Source organism: Pezoporus occidentalis, unplaced genomic scaffold (assembly GCF_034315485.1).
Source record: "Pezoporus occidentalis ecotype Australia unplaced genomic scaffold, CSIRO_AGI_Poc_V1 ctg182, whole genome shotgun sequence".
NCBI lineage: Eukaryota > Metazoa > Chordata > Aves > Psittaciformes > Psittacidae > Pezoporus > Pezoporus occidentalis.
Window position 1 is genome coordinate 2733461 of NW_026913662.1, and position 17465 is coordinate 2750925.

The 17465-nt window shown below is 40.9% G+C and overlaps 1 protein-coding gene across 3 annotated transcripts in view; it reads right to left on the reverse strand.

Moving 5' to 3' along the window:
* Nucleotides 1-5534: 5534 nt before the first annotated feature.
* FAR2 (fatty acyl-CoA reductase 2) overlaps nucleotides 5535-17465 on the reverse strand; it is a 134868-nt gene continuing 122937 nt past the window's right edge. For all 3 annotated transcript variants that reach the window (XM_062615563.1, XM_062615562.1, XM_062615561.1), the window contains exons 9-12: nucleotides 12241-12412; nucleotides 9730-9859; nucleotides 7803-7930; nucleotides 5535-6221 (exon numbers count right to left, since the gene is read on the reverse strand). In XM_062615563.1, the coding sequence (XP_062471547.1) occupies nucleotides 6059-6221; nucleotides 7803-7930; nucleotides 9730-9859; nucleotides 12241-12412 (593 nt within the window). In that variant the 3' untranslated portion in view covers nucleotides 5535-6058. The remainder of the gene's footprint in view (nucleotides 6222-7802; nucleotides 7931-9729; nucleotides 9860-12240; nucleotides 12413-17465) is intronic.

Consider the following 17465-nt stretch of genomic DNA (forward strand, 5'->3'; position numbering starts at 1 on the left):
GCAGGCAACAATCCAACACTGCACACAGCCTCTCCTGCTCTGAAAGACTGTTACAAGAGGTGGATCCTGACATCATGGACTGGATGGATTCAGCAGCTTTCTAGGGATTGGTCCATGCACTAAGGAATGATTGTGTGTGTGTATGTATATATATATATGAGTGATGGTATATTGAAAAATGTGAGATCTGAGCATGACGTGAATGGTATGGAATAAGGGGTGGATACTGTCCTGGGTTCAGCAGTAGCAGTCATTTTTCTCCTTAGTAGCTGGTGCAGTGCTGTGGTTTTGATTCTCAGCCTGAGAACAATGCTGATAACACTGATGTTTTTAGTTGCTGCTTAGTAATGTTTAGTCTGACCAAGGACTTTGAGTCTGATGCTCTGCCAGGGAGGAGGGGAAGCCAGGAGGAAGCAGAGACAGGGCACCTGACCCAAACTAACCAAAGAGATATTCCACACCACAACACGTCATGCCCAGTACATGAACTGGGAGCAGTTACCTGGAAGGGACAGATTGCTGGTCGGGTCAGGCTGCGTATGGGTCGGCGGGTGGTGAGCGGGTGTATTCTCTTCCCTTGTTATTTCCCTTATCATTATTATTATTGGTGGTAGCAGCAGTGGTTTGTGTTACACCTTACTTACTGGGGTGTTCTTATCTCAACCCATGGGAGCTGCATTCTTTCGATTCTCCTCCCCATCCCTCGGGGACTGGGGGGGGGAAGGGGGAGGAGTGAGTGAGCGGCTGCGTGGTTCTGGGTTGTCGACTGGGCTTGAATCACGACACATCTCCTTTAGCAACTTAAGGGATGCATGTTGACCATAGTTTTAAAATACTTGTTTTATTAAATGTTTAAAATAACATAAACATCATATTAACAATTTTATGGCTGAGGTTCTCATAATTTGTGACTTTACCATTTTTATCTGATTTGAGAGCTCAAAAGATTACATCTTAACATTAGAAACTCTGTAATTAAGACTTGTAAGTTGTCTCATAGCTAACAAGAGAATAGAAATAGCAGATAGAACCATATAAACTTTGGACAGTGGGAGAATACTTATTTTACTATAAACTGGGGTCTGCCAAGATTTTATAAGGACAAGAAACTTTTTATAAGTAGTTTCATGTTAATCTGAACAAACCACTCAATTCATAGTAGACTTTTAAGCAGTAAAGTGGGATAGTACATCTTTAATTATTCCCCAAATATGCTTTTTAAATTATCTTCTTATTTATCAAGTAAGTCTGTACCACCTTCATACCAATATTTAGCACCATGAAATGGGATATTCACCATTTAGCTTCTGGGGAATGTACAGTATGTTATTTACTCTGCGCTAGAATAAAGGGTCCAATTGTTATGAAAGTTCATCCTTGCTTTCTGTGGTAGAACGTCAGTGCTGGAAGAGCAACAGCATGCTTTTGACCATGAAGCTGTAACTTATTTACAAACAAAAGAATGCCCCCCCTCCCTCTTTTCCCAGTTGCTTATTCATGATGATGATTTGATTAATAGTACTACAGGTTGGGTTTCCTTTACACTGGAAACCAGGGTAGGTTTTAGTCACTTTGTCTTAAACTGAACTGGACCAGTGCATACCAAACAAGCACAGCCTGGCATTTCAGTATGAGCCCCACTACTTTTAGCATCTCTGTATGCTGTATGAGAATTTTGGTACTGAAAGATTAACTATACACACAGGCACATATAATCATGTTTTCTTAGAAAATGGAAAATAACACATTTCTTGAGGGGGTGGGTAATGGACCAAGAACGTGTAATATACCAGGATGTCTGTTACCCGCCTCCTACCAAGAAAGAATTGTATTTTCTTAACAAATTATTTGGATAGAGGGTGGATAGGTGGGAAATTGGGTTTTTTTTTGGTAACAGACATGCTGGAGAGAAACAGCTTTGGTTGTCAGTCAAAAGGCAGTTTAAATTCACATTAATTTAAGGGATTTGGTGGGGTTTTTTGTTACTGCAATTTAATTTAAAAAAAGGTACTTAATTGCAAGCTGATGCCAACTGCTCATTGATATTCAGTGTTTCATTGCTTTCGCACAGCAGTTCATAGCTATAGCCTACAGACTAGTATATATGCATAGTATTAACAAAACATTAGTACATTGGGTTCAACAGTGGTCCGTGTTATTTCTGAAGCAACACTGCAGGCTCCTGACACCGTAAGGGGGTAGATACACTGCAAGTCCATAGGGAATAAACAAATAATCCCATTATACTGTCTTGTGGCAGATATTTTCTTTTGTGGCTGTGCAGAATGACTACCAATATTGTTCTCCATGCTGCCTGCTGGTAGCTGGGGGAAGGATGGAGGAGCCTTTTAGTTCATAGGATCTATTACAAGAAACCAAACTGACAACAAAATGCTGATGGAGCTCTTCCCCCTATTCCTTGGGAGGCAGAGTCTTGTGAGTTTGGCAGCGCATACTTCTCTGAATCCTTGAGTCTCCCTTATCTCGTTGAGCTGGATGCTCTGTGCCTAGCAGTGCTTCTGCTGTCTATGAGCAGAGGCTGCAGGAATGCTCCTCCTCCTTCCCTCTCCTCCCCATAACACATGCTACCTCTGTACGAGAAGGAACCCCAACCTTGAGTCCTGCTTCAACCTTACAGGTATTAAAAGCTCTAGCCTTCAGCCATGAATAATATCCATTCCTGTTTGTGTTAATTTGTGCACCACAGGACCTCTGATTTAGCTTAATACAGTTGTAATTCCTTTCTTTTGTCAAAGCTTGTGAGTATACATGAAAGAGTAAGAGAGAATAAGGAAGAAAAGAAGTGGCTGTCACTCGGTGTTTTCTTTGAGATATTTTCCCCAAGGCTTGGGTTTCTTCAGAGCACATACAAATACACTGAGGAGCACACATAAAACATCAAAGATAAGTTACTGCTTGAGGTGAGAGCAAGTTCTTATGCCAGGTCTAGCTCTCCATGATGACAGTCATAACTGGCACCCAAAGGCCATTTCCATGCATCAGTCTCTGCACTGAGGTTTTTCTGAAATATTTTTGTGGTTTGATCACTGGGAAACATCTCAAGCCACAAGAAAATGGATTAAAGATTCAGCTTTCACTGCATGTTATGTCTGTGTTAAGAAAAGCTAACAGTTTGATTCCCCTCAGGCAAGGCCAGAGCTCTGGAGTCAGCTGCTGGGAATACTGTGTGGGCTATGAAAGGTCTCCAGAAGAGCATATACCATCTGCAACAGCTATATGTCTGTAACATTCCAAGCAGCTCCTGCTGTTCTTTCAGGGCTGAATAGCAGCTTTGCTGTGGCTGTTAACTTTAGAGCTTTAAAACGTGGTATCACCATTGTTCTGAATGAAACTGGAAGCATCTTTTTGCATGTGCAGAAAACAGGTCCAGATAAACTCAGGTGAGTAAAGATACTTCTCTGACTTGTTCAGACAATACAACCTGTGCAAATAACTGTGAATGCCTACAGGCATATGTGAGGAATGTGTGGCATGACTAGCACTGGAAAAGAGAAGGCAGGACACTTTACTCATAGTAGAACAGACTGATCTAGACCAGATGTTGTAGGTGTAGCAGGTCTGCAGTATTTGACTTTTTTTCGTGAGACTCAAGCTTTTGTCTGTCATATGCATACAGTAAGACTTACAATTCCTTTAGTTGTTGCTTCTCTTTGTCCATATGGCAGGCACTTAAAAAGACTTTCAGGATATGAGTTAAAATTATTTCCTAGTTTTTTTAATGGATGCTTGTTTCAGAATAATCTGCAGTTTTGTTTTGGTTTTTAGGCTTTCATATGAGAAGACTGGAAGCTGGCTGATGACCTGATTATGTACTTGAGGGAATGCAGTCTTTCTAGAGGAAACCCTACAGCAACCTGCCTCACCCCACCAAGGTAGCCACACTTCCTGCACAGCCAATTTAGCAAAGTATAACACAAATAACCTTCACCATGTACACTGCTGTGAAAGCACTGTACGTGAAATATCTGGTCCCCAGCACCCAAACCCATAGCTCCTAGTTTCCCAGGCAGTGACACCTTGTTAATGTGCAATGCATAGCACATACTGCCAGCTTTTTGAAGTTGTAAAAAACATAGCCAACAACCAGCACCGTTTCTTTTTCAACATATATTTTCAAGGCAAAAGCTTAGAAAATGTGCATCTTTCTAAACTGGGTGCTTGACCTAATTAAGCATAGATCAGAAGTAATGTGTGACATACAGAGGGGCCTTTGCTGGGCCTTGCCACTCTGGACAGCATGTTTCTGGTCAGATTCTGCTGCAGGCATCCTTTGGCAATTGCTTGAAACTAGACATCTGGGGCATACGGGGGAAGATGAATTCCTTGCACCTCAAGAAAGACTTCTGAACTAGCTTGGAGGCCTAGGATATAAATATACTGTCATCATAACTTGTTCTTGCCTTCACTGCCAAAAACAAGTATAATTTTTTGAAGAATGCCAGCCTTGTAAATACTCTGCTGTTCTCAGCTCTCAAAAGAGCAACTGTGTCATTTTTTTGTGATGTAGTATTACTTTTTTCCAACAGCTAGCATGACACAAGACTAGAGAAACTGGATGCTGCATCATTTCAAAACCTAGCTGCTTAAAAGTCTGATAACCTTAAAGTGCTTATTCAGTGTTATCTGAATAAAAAATATTCCAGTATTAGATTTCACTTTGAAAAGCCGATAGCATGATAAATTTGTTGCTGTTGCACTAAGGCTATTGTTGCACCAGCTACTTTGAAGAAGGCTCTCTCTCTCTCTCCTCCCCCCAGGAATTCATACTTCACTAGGTGAAACAAGTATCTCCAACAGCTGTAAGCATTAGGAAGTCCTTGGCTTCTTCTCTAAACTGCAATGTAGGACAAAATGCATTACTTTCACAGCGCATGCCTGCTTTTACAGAGAAGTCATAGAATCATGGAATTGGTTAGATTGTAAAAGACCTTTAAGATCATTGAGTCCAACTGTTAACCTCAATGGAATCAGATTTCAGACTTCTTAATTCTTACTGACAGAGGCAGCAGCAGAACTGGCCTGAGAGGATTTACTCCATACATGTCTTTCTTTACCCTTTTTCGCCAGGGGAAGTAATCAACTGTAAAGTGATTTAGCTGTAATGAAAGCAGGAAGAACAGTATCAGGCTGGTTTTTAAGCCACAGGGAGAAAGGTTTTCTGCAGACAAATCCAAGGGGGAAACAGACCTATTCCTCAAAAGCAATAAAGAGTTTCTGAATTCTTCTTCAATATTTTAAGAAGGCTTCTCTTCATTCTTGGAGTAAATAACAGCAATTTTTCAAGCCCCAAAACTGTCCCAAGCAAATGTGGTAAATGCAAGAGCAAGAGATTTTTTACAGACTGCAACCTTAACCGCAGAGAGAAAAAATACCTCTCCATAAGAAAGCAGCTTGTGGGTGAGTAGCATTAACACAGGTACATGGATTTTATGTACGTCTTCAGTTATGGCTTGAAATCAGTCCTCAGTAACAATATAAGACAAGATCTGAAAACTGTTCAGTGTGGTCACTGACTTAGTTTAAAAAAACTGAAAAGGTAAAATCATGATTTTCAATAAGGTACCATTTCACTGAATGAGAATGAAGGAATAGCCTCCTTAGGAAGACCTCTTACAGGTTAAATTTCCTTGGCTGGGTCTTCCCTGATGGTATCCTTTTCTTTCTAAGTCTGTACGCTTTAAATTTACCTCTTCTGAAGAAGAAATGGAATTAAGATAACCTAAGTAGTACATGGGAAGACACTGACTTTGGTTAATCCTTACTTCTGCTCATCAGACTCTAGATGAATGGTCCCAGCTTGACCTGTTCCTAAAGCTTCAGTTATGGCTTTAAAAATTGGCCTGGTCCTATGGAAGAAAGACCACCATGTATTAAAGCATTAGTTAAAATTAAGAAGGTGAGTAATAAATGCACAATAAATGCAGGCTGCTGTTGGAGGGATTGATTTTTCTGCTGCTTTCAGACCCCGATGCCCATAGTTGCTGATTAGAGGAGATGGAGGGTCCTTCTGAAAGAGGCTGGTTGCGGATGGATGGCTTCAGTGCCTGAGGGTGCTGGATGCCCTGAAGTAGGAAAGGAACTTGTAGCAGAGGCTCACCACAAAGTACCAGATGTTTCGAGCCATCTGTGACCTTGCAATGAAGATGCGCCAGATGATCACAAGAAGGGTAGTGTTGAACGCATATCGGATGTTCCTCAGCCTGAGAAAGAGAAAGAGGTATCTTATGGAGGAAGACAAAAACAACAAAGAGCTTACCATATTGCTTCATTTGCTACAGGTAATTCTGTAAGAAATCCTGTTTACAAGTGGCCCTTGGGCTTTTTGCCATTCCTATTTTAGTGAAGACACCATGCCTAAGATGTCCCTGCCACGGACAGTGTTGAAGTTAGAGTATAGTGAATAGTTATTGGTATGCGTGGAACATCTGTATTGCAAGTCTCTCGTGTTCTGTGTACAGTCAGTATGACTGTTTTTCTGGTTTGAAATGAGCATTTTTATTTTATGATAGTCTAGGTCCAATACTTTCTGTTTTGATTTGGTATATTGGTCTTTATTAATTTGCAGGATTGGTAGCAGGCTAGAGGGCCTTTGCAGGAGATGATGAATAAGGTTCTTCCATTTGCGTAGAACCTTATTTTTAATGCTGGGAAATTACTCAGTAGTCAGAAACAGTCTTCAATTTTGCAGTAACTGCAGAACAAGGGTTTGCGGGGGGTGGTTTACACCATATATTTAAATGGTATTACTGGATCGTTAAGATGTTAATCATAGACTTAACTAGGTTGGAAAAGACCTTTAAGATATCCCAGCACTACCAAGTCCACCATGTTGTCCTCTTTCTGTCATGCAAAGTTTCTGCAGTTCTTCAGTTCTCACTTTCTCAGTGTCTGACCAAGGGAAGAAAGCTTCATACCTAATGTCCCCAAGACTGGTTTAATTTTTGTAAGAGTCTTTTGGTAAATTTTCTCACTGCACTATACCACACTGCTTGTTTGGACAAAGTACTGGCCTATTACAGAGGTTCTTATAAATCCTTAAAAAATTACCCGTGAATGAAGAATGTGTTTAGGGTTCCTTGCTACACCAACAGACTGTTTAATGCTTCTAGCATTTACAGTGCAGTAGAATGGTTTTCTTGAAGGAAACAACCATGCTCTTAGATAAGAGAGCTGCTCCTTATGCCATTGCCTGTACTTCTCAGTAAAAGGGTTGGACAAGACAGGAAGAGCATAATCTTTAACTGAATAGGAGGACAATCTCAAATTGCTCATTCAGGCTCTCTTAAACTATCACCAGACATTGAATGCATAAGTGTTAGCTCTTCACTGATTTTGAGAAGTTTTGCCCATTCCCCCCCAAGGAATTAGAAATTTCAGTTTTACAATGAAATTTAAAATCATACAAATGCTTAAAGTTTTTATGCAACATCTTTAAATTGCTAAAAACGTCAAGGAGCTTAAGAAAACCTAAGTCTCACCCTTATTTTTTTGTTATAATTCTAAATGACCAAGAGCATCTGAATTCATGTATTTCTTTTATGCATTGTAACTTTGTTACTTGGTCATCCTCTGGGAAGGCATAGTATCTAGCCCCTGATCATTAGTGTCATCCTCTTTTTCTTACAGGATGGAAAAACGAAATCCTGACAACCCTCTCCTGTAAGAAATAAGCTATGCTGTGTTATTCAACAATAATTATTGCAATGTAACCAGAATAATTTTCCTCAAAAGCCGCTGAAGGTAGCCAGGAGCTCTTGTCCTTGTCACTGGGTATGACTTACTTTCGTAAGTGCTGCTTTGCTGCTGGAATGCCCGCCATGTCCTCATTTAGCAAGTACTTCTTAGCGCCTAGGCAGTAGCTTTCAATGTATTCTGACCAGTGCAGCTGACGAACATCAAAGTTGTATAACTGGGATTTAAAAACATAGAGCAGAAGTTAAATGGCAGACTTCAAAACAAGTTCACTGTAAGCACTTCACTGACCCCTGTTCCTGACAGGGCCCTCTCTCTGAATGAAGCTCTTAAAGCCACCAAGTTTCCAAGAAGACATGGGTACCAACACACTGTATTTTACAGCTGTCCATTAATGTCATACCCAGATAGGAATCTGGGCAAAGTAAGCAGAAATTCAGTGCTAGCTGCCAGAAAATAAAGATAAGTTTGTCCTTCAGGTGGCAATTTTTGCATAAGTACATGTATCTGTACACACACACACACACAAAACTGTGGAAGAAAAATGGCATTCCACTCAGGTAAATGGATTTGTATGAAAACCTCCATGCAGTTTTTAATGTGTCACTAGAATTATGTGTAAATAACTAAATGGGACATTGCAACAAGAAGTGGCTCCGCATCAGCAGGACTCTCTGCTGTGCTGAACTCTCAAGAGCTAGATCAATAGAAGTCCAAGAAATGGTTTACTCTGGTGTCTGGCATGAAGATATCTCATTGCAGAGCTGATTACCCAGTTCATTTCAGATGTTTATGCTGAAAAAAAAATGTTAGCAAGCTCTCAGGCACTTGTCTGTCCATTAAAGCAAAGAAAGCATTTGTAAAGAGGGAGAGTTTTTGTTGCAAATTTTTTACTATTATTCTTATCATCATTATCATTATTATTATTTAATGAATGAGTGAAGTGAATGGCATTTCTTATCTACAGGGTCTTAAAAGGGAAGATACTCAGAAAAATCCCATTCCAATCTAGGCTTAGGTGCAAGAGCTTTGGTATCAGACCAGCAATAGCTTGAACAGATGGGTACTAGCAACTATGTAGATCTTGGTGCCTTTGTCAAGTATGTGTAGGCATGTGACCTGCCCATAAACTGCCTAGCTTCAGTACTGCTCACAATGCAGCAGTGGCAACACTGGATGCGGTGCATCTCACAAAGTTCTCAGCTTGGTAAGCCTGAAACTCTTTTGAGCTTGCACCAAGTCCTTGATGCTGTATTTTTTTATTTACCTGCCTCAAAACTAGCTCCTGTCATAGCACTGAGGTTCCCTCTACATCTGCTGTAGTGACAGCAGTGCCACTGCCTTTAGAAGTTAGAATTTGCTGCATGTGCTTCCTCTGCAGACTAGGGAAGAAAACTCTTGATTCTACTACTGGGAGTCTGTGGAAGAATTTCATTATGTGAGACCAGTTTGATGTGAATGCCTACGTATCTCTTTGCAAGGACCAAAGGTGCATTCAAGCTTATTACAACGCTACTCTTATTTCCTTCAGGCTTTCCATTAGAATCCCATTCCTAAGGAGTCAATAGTTTCAAACCTTTGACTACAACAGAGCTTGGCATCCTGCAAATTAATGGCTCTCTGGGGACTTGAATAAAACAGGAACTTTTTTCATATTGTTCAGGGTAAGATACTATGTGTTAATTAAATTTCCCTGTGCAGTGCCCATTAAAACCAATGTGGTTGAAAATGTCAAAATCTTTCAAGTCATTTCCATCTAGATCACCCATCACAACTGGAAAGACTTCAGTGATTGACCTGTCTTGAAAGGAAGAGCAGTACACCTCAGGAGAAGACACTCTCCTGTAATAAATGGAAGGTTGCTGTTAAGTTTTTTTAATGAAACAAGGAGGAAATAAATTATTTCGGGTTAAAGTTAATTCCAGTTATCTGGATGTCATTTGAAAGCTCCACAATACACCAAAAAGAACTGCTGCAGATTAAAAGAACTGGAGATTAGCGATCCGTATTTATTACCTTTTTGTCCTCTGTGTTAAGGTGACTCATTAACATATTCATATTCTCTGAAGACCAATCCCAGGACTGGGTGGAAAAATACTGCAGGAGTGTCATAGACTTGTGCAGTCGATTGATAATCTTCATCATTCTGAAACAAGAGGCATGTCAGAGGTGGACAGGAAGTCTGACATTATGCAAATGCTGTCGGTTTGCTCTGTAGGTGTTTTCACCAGTCCAGATTAATAGACATTTCAATTTCTGATGAGCACTGCACTGGTGCTGAGAACTTGCTCAGCAACACTACCTACTCCAGCTGAGGTCTCTTGAGCCTACAGTCATCCAGCTTTTATTCTTGGCTCAAACATGGGTGCAAAAATGCATTTCCCAGGGCAAGCCTAATGCCTAACTTACTGAAGTAAACAAGGGTTGGAGGCCACGTCTGCAGCATGTACCATCTGTGAGATGATGAGCCCATCTGAACTATTATGAAGTCTGCACAGCAGACAGCAAAACCACAAAGGTATACTGCTTGCCTCCTGAGGTGACTACTTCTTTTTCTACCATGGGCCCATCCTTCTAGGCTGTCAAGGTCACTCCTGAACAGCATCCCTTCCATCTAGAGTATCAACCACACTACCCAGTTTGGTGTCATGCTTTTCATGTCTTTGGGCTTCTTTGATATCTCTCTCTCAAAAAATAACTTTTTATTAAAGGGCATTCCCCTCCCTGTATAGTATTGTGGCAGTCTGGAGTATTTTTTGTGACCTCGAAAATCATGCAAGCCCATTAGATTTTTGGGGGGAGTGGGTAGGGTGGGGTTTGAATGTCTTCCTGGAGTGTGAGCGTCCTGGTAAAGATGAAAGCTGCTTTGGGCACAGAGCTGCTTAACAGGAACTTTGTAAATGTAGCTTCAGGTCTCATGTGTCTTGGCCTTTTTTCTGTTACTCATTTTTCATATAGAAGGGGGTGACAGTAATGCTGTCGCACCTTGCAGGATTATTTTACAGTTGTCCCAATGGTCATGAGTATAAAAGGCCTTTGGCACTTGTGTAATGTACAGTGCTCAGTCAATTTTGAGAGACCACCACATTCTCTCAGACTGGATACGGGCAAGAGAAAGCATTAAAAGGCTGATTTCTGTGGCAAACAGAGCGGCTTTCATGAGAGGTTTTGAGCTGCCCGGAGGGTTACACAATTGCTGTTGACAAATAAAAGGCAGCAGTCTGGTAAGAATGGTGCCAGGCTGGGCTCTCGCCATGCAGATGTGACTGCCACAATGATAAGCACTAAGCACAGAAGACGACATAATGAGTACATCAGTTCGGAGGAGAACTGCTCAGTTTACCCAAAGTGAATTGAAAGATCCCTAAAACCTCCTAGGCACTCCTACTCAGCATTAAAGTGCTTTTCATTTTAGAAGCAAAGCACACCATCAGATGAAGGGAACCTTCATTCTGAATAATCATGTGCACATTGATTGAATGCAGTTTATCTAAACTACTTTAAAACTACCACAGATTAATTTTCCTCATTATGCCTGTGTAGGCAAGTACGATGAGACAAAGCTTTGCGAATTATTTTAATACCTTTTAGGAACCTGGGAAAGAGAGTATATGACTAGACTGCAGAGATCTGAGGTTGCCCCTCAAACTGGCTCCCCAAAAGCCATGAGGGTATTTAAAGAGCTTAGGGGTAATGGAATCTGTCAGAAAGAAATTATAAGAGAATCAACTGTGTGTCCCTACTTATGTTTTGAAAATAGGTATCCACATGGCCTCCTCTCAATGCGGGCAGAATAAGCTGTGACTGTAGATCTATCCAAAGCAACATTTCTGAGTGGCTAAAAGTAAGGGTCAAAAAGAGAAGTGAAGCACCTGAAGAGGTGCGTATGAAAACCATGTTTCATGTTAACTGACTGAACTCAAATGTGACCACATTCAAAATACTGACTAATTTGGATGAAGAAGTGGTCTACTGAAAAACATCAACAAGCTTTTCTGTAGCCTCAGAGAGGCTATGGGAAAGATTTCTTGTACACAATCTCATTCTCCACCATGAAGGAAGTGGGAATTATTAGTTGTCACTTCACAGCCTTATTAGTTACACTTTGAAAGGCATCCTGTCTTCTAGAAAGCTGTTGACAGCAATGATTTCTTTATTTGCTCCCATACTGAGCCTTGCATGAGCAGGCTCTCAGGTACAACAGACTGCCCCAGGAGACTACTAATGATATAAAACACATTATTTCCCATGTCGTGGATGGATGCACAGCAATAACAGCCATTCAGGGAAGTTTTGCTACACATCTAGCAATTTGTGAAATGATCTAACGCTTAAACTTCTCAGGAGAGCCTTCTGAAGCTGAAGGAGATAACTCCTGTACCTACCCTTTGGTATCAGCATGTGATAACCACAGATCTGAAGACGATCAGGGACCCCAGGCTGAGGCAGTTCATTCTCAGAACTTGGAGATCTGCTCTCCATAACAGTGGCAGGCATGCAGGAGGCTGAAGGCGTGTGGTTTCTTACCTGGGCTTTCTCCCCGTGAGCCTCATGTACAGGTCATAGAGTATGGCTGGAGCCTTGTGACTGACAGTTATCCAGTACTGGTTTATCAAGTAGTTGGACGTCAAGTGAGCATTGGGTGTTCGGAAGGCCTGCTCCAGCGGGTTCCTTTTGAATGTGGACATAACATACTGCTCTGTAAAAGAACAGGCATTTAACTTAAAATCAGGGACTTGGTTGAGCACAACCATACCAACATGCTGGAGTAAAGCCCAAGTTACACAGCTTAACATCTTTACTCTACAGTTCCACAAACTTTGTAACCACGGACTGGAGAAGGTCATCTCATGGCCCCTTCTGGCATTAAAATTGATGACTCCATCTCTATTGCCTATTTGAAACACAATCTGACTCTAGACTTAGCATCAGCAAACAAAAAATTCCTTATCAAAACACCAAAATGTAATGGAAGAAAAGCATGCAGTTGTAGCCTCAAATGCTTCAAAACAAGGAACTGCAGTTCTGCTTTCACCTGCAGCAGAGCAAATTGGTAAGTGTTAACATATCACATCACTGAAGGCAAAAGTTGATCTGCTAGCATAAAACAAAAATGACATTTCTAATTTTTAATCTGATTTTCTAAATGGCTGATGTCAAGATTAGTCTGAGTCAGAGACCATGGTTTAGTGGTGGACTTGCAAACATAAAGTGCTGCTTCTAAGACTTCACTGTATCCTTTCAAACCACATCTGACCCACAACACCAAATACCTCAGCCTGTTTTCAGATGGGCCCTGAATGCACTAAAGCAGTAAATTGTCTTGGATTTTTAACTTAAAAACTAATAATAGAGTAGTAATCTTTCATTCCTTTTTTATGCTAAGGCACAAATATGTTGGGTCTGATTCTGAGCTCTTGCAATACCACAGAAGTGGCATCTAGATGTGCCTATCTGGGGCATTTACATATTGCAGAGGCTTAATAGAACTGCAGTATTTCAATATCAGACTATCATCCTAGGGACTGATAAACAGATGGTGCTCCTATTCCTGAGCACCAGTGAGCTCAACAAAGAAGAATATGTGGGCTTTTTCTACTTAAAAAAAAAAAAAGAATTTGAGAGTTACAACACCAATCTGTGCTCATATTCTAGTTTACTCTCTAAGCTTATGTTACAAATAGAAAATCAGATGAAAATTTGCAAGTCACAAGAAACATCCAGATCATCCTCAGATAAGCAGATTCCAATCATAATATTCAGACAGTAGTCTCATGTATCCATGGTCGGCTCATTACTGCACTTCAAGTAGTGACTTTTGCTTTTTTCAAGTAACAGCAACTAGAGGAGACTTTTTAGCTGACTTTAGACAAACTTTTAAAATAATACAATTTAGTTTTAGTGCAAATTCATTGTTATTTTTTGCGTCCTTATGCTGCAAGTTTAATGGCTTCTCCTGAAACTCATCTTGCAACTGAATAACAGCACTGACTGCCATTCCTCCTGATTCATGTAGCCACACTGCAATGGTGTGGTTATATTGTGGTCATCCTGTGGGCTGAGGTATGGAAATCTTATCCTTTGCAGCATGTTCTCTCAAAATGGCAAGGATTAGCTACAAACTCCTGTTTAAACTTTCCCAGGTAGTGTGCCTGGCAGCGAGGGTTTGCTGGAGCAGTTTTGGATATTTTGGAAAGGTGTTTATTCCTGGCAATAAGCAGTTTGGGATGGGCTGCTAGGAAGGAAGCCATTGTCTTGGCCCAGCTCTAGGCAGAGTTTGTGTCTGTCAAAGCAGAGTGTGAGAGTTTCTTTCCTCTGGATTAGCAGCATTGCTATTTACTACAATTATACTTTGTCAAAGTCATAGCTGGCTTAAATGTAGAGATCTGCTCCCAGTTTGGAGAGGGCTGTGTATCTCTGGCTATTCAAGTAGTTCATGGATCAGAAAAGCAATCCCATGTGCTCTGCTACTCATTCCCTTAAGGAATTTTCTCCAAGAGGCACTTTAAATCCCAGTTTATTTATAAACTCTCATCTGCTTATCAATATTTAAGTTAATTTAGTTTCATTTGGTCACTTCATTCCATAATAGAACCCTACTAGTTTAACAGGAAACCACTGATATTTTGGAACTGTGATTCTTTTTTTTTAATGTTGTCTGCAGCATATAGTTATAGCTCTGTTTACTCAAATCCTGCTGTTAATATACTGAAGATCTACTTTTCAGTTGTAAACTGGTTGAGAAGGTTTTCTTTTGCAACCATGTTAAAGACATTACTGACTCCCTTTTCTCTTTGCATTACTGGCATCCTTCACCAGGACTGCAAGAAAGAACTAACCAATAAGTAGAAAATGCAGCTCTTGTCATTTCAGATCATCAGCCCTTACACCAAGTTCACATAAATCAACAACATCCTTATCATCTTGGCTACTTGAGGCTTGTAGCAGAAAATGCAGGTGTAGTAAAGGAGCTCCAGTATTATGCAGTGATACTACTTGGTGAGAGAAGCACGTATGTCAAGAGCAGATGATGTATCTGCTGAAAACTCAAGAAAAATTCTGCAAGTTAGGAATGAAAGTGGTTTTGTTCTAAAATACACATAAGAAGGCAGTGAGACCAACTTGAAAGACTTACTGAAGGAAGCTGGTAAAACACCAGCATTGTGTAACTTGGAACAGCTAATGCCACAGGTGTTTTCTCTATGAACCTCCCTTACCCTGGCTTACACTGTCTTAGCACAATTGCTCTGTTTCATTTCTGGATAGTGTTCAACTTCACAAGCTGCAATAGTTTGTATCAGAAGGAGACAGAAAGAATCAAACAGACAGACAGATTGGTCAGGGAGGCAGAAAATCCTGAACTAGAATCATACCATCTCTAGGAGCTAATTCTACAGTTCCAACAAAGGCAGATTTAGCAGGAGAAAATCAGACACCACTCTTGCCTAGGTAGACTGTTAAGGATAAATTAGAATTATGTTTTCCCATGCTGAGCAGCATTTTAAAGCCTGCCTTATGATTTAGAGTAGGAATTGCAAAACGTACTTCACAAAGTACTTCACCAGCAAGACTTCCACTGCAGCAAAGCAGAATACACTTCTTCAGATTAACACTCAGTTGTTTGACCACATTTTTGTAATAGCAGGGAAAGTAACAAGAAGCCAGAAAAGCCAGAAAAAATCCCAAGGCACAGCATTATTTGGAAAAGACGTAAGTCAGTTAAAGGTTCCTTTTAACACTAGAGGTTTGTCTGTATCTGGAGATCTGTAGAATAAATTGTTTTACAATGGCTGTTTAAGCATGAACTCTTAAGTATACATTTATTTTTCAAATAATTATCTTCTAGATCTCTTTCTCCTCCCTCCCTTCCTCCAAGCTCATCATCTTTGTACTCAAAATGTTCTCATCTCAGCACTTCTCTTTGTTACCCAGGGCATCCTTAGCCCAATCCAGCCTCAGTGTCTCTGATCTTCCTCTTATTTCCTCCTCTCCCCCTCAAAAAAGAAATCTACTCTGTTGTGTTTGCCTGTCGTTCCTACAGCTGGTCCTGTTGTAGGTCTTCCTGACCACATAGCCCAGGTTGCCCCCTCCACAAAACCCATGTTTGAGTTGCACTAAAATGCTCAGTCCCACACCAGATGACTCCATTCCCCACCCTTGTTTCTCAGCAGCTTCCAGTCTCACTCTCACAACCCTCCACCTCAGCGATCGCTTACAGACCCTGTGCCAGTCTGGCCTTCCCAGACTCCCCTTCCCTCTGCTGATCTTGTGTCTCCTGTATATTTGGATCAGCCAGTTTCCTTCATGCTGGGGAAAAAGCAATTTCGAAGCTGAAAAAACACTCGAGTAGAGACCTGGCCTCAATTATTTCAACCCGAAAGGCTGGCAGAACTAAACACAGAAAGAGACAGGCTTTCAAAAACAATAGGTGGCAACTCAAGTAACAGATGCTGTCCCATTGGGAAGGAGGGAACTAGTGAAATTTTGTCCTTCTGTGTAAAGGATGGACTACTTAGCGGTAGATCTTATTTAAGAGAGATCATGAACCATAAGTCCTGTTGGAGTGCAAGCCATGGGACTGGCTGCCTAGAAGCCAAAAAATAGCTGAGTAGAAAGAGAAAGTAATATGAATGGGTCGTGAAAATCTGTCATATATATAAAGATTTTAGGATTACGAGCATTTACAAAAAGACATAGAAAACAATTGAGAATTTAAACAGGATGGCTGCAGGTGTAACATTCCAATGCAATAAACCTTCCCCAAACTCATTTCTTAAACCATGCAACATCTTTGAGGACCGAATTTTGCTCTTTGATACTCCATACTAATTCTCTTCAGCCTGCTGCTCTCAGGAAACTGTGGATACATGTGGTACAAGGAGTTCCACAGTGCCAGTAAAGGAGAAAATTCCGTCTTCAGTCCCATCACACAGCTGAACTGATTATGCAAACTTCTGCTGCACCCAGATGATTTCATTGCTAAATCCAGTTATAAGCAAAGTAAAATAATAACACTGATTATAATGCATTAATACATTGCTGTTTTCATCAGTAAAATGATGAAACCCACTGAAAATGGGTTAAGAAAGCCAAACCTCAGATAGTATTGCAAAGGTGGCTGTTGTGTGAAGTCACAACCTGTGAAGAGCTTTGCATTTACTCCTGGGAAGAAGTCACAGAAGATCTGTGACTAATCACAGTGCTGTATCTCTCATTGAAAAGACTGCCAGGAACTTGGTCGATGTACTCACCACTCAGCCAATTGCTGAAACCTCATCCCTGCTAGATCACTTGATCAAGTATCACAATTAGGACATTAGTGGGACTTTCACAGAAGCCTTGTTCTGAAATGCAATTATACAGGCTGAGAAAATTTGGGCTGCTCAGCCTGGAGAAGAGAAGCTGCATGGAGACCTCATGGCAGCCTTTCAGTATCTGAAGGGGGCCTACAAGGATGCTGGAGAAGGACTCTTCATCACTAGGACAAAAGGTAATGGGTTCAAACTTAAACAGGGGAAGTTCAGGTTAGATACAAGAAAGAAGTTCTTTTCTGTGAGGGTGGTGAGGTACTGGAACAGGTTGCCCAAAGAAGTGGTAAATGCTCCATCCCTGGCAGCATTCAGTGCCAGGCTGGACAGAGCCTTGGGCGACACTGTCTAGCGTGAGGCGTCCCTGCCCATGGCAAGGGGGTTGGAACTAGATGGTCTTAAGGTCCTTTCCAACCCAAACCAGTCTATTAGTGTATGTTCTGA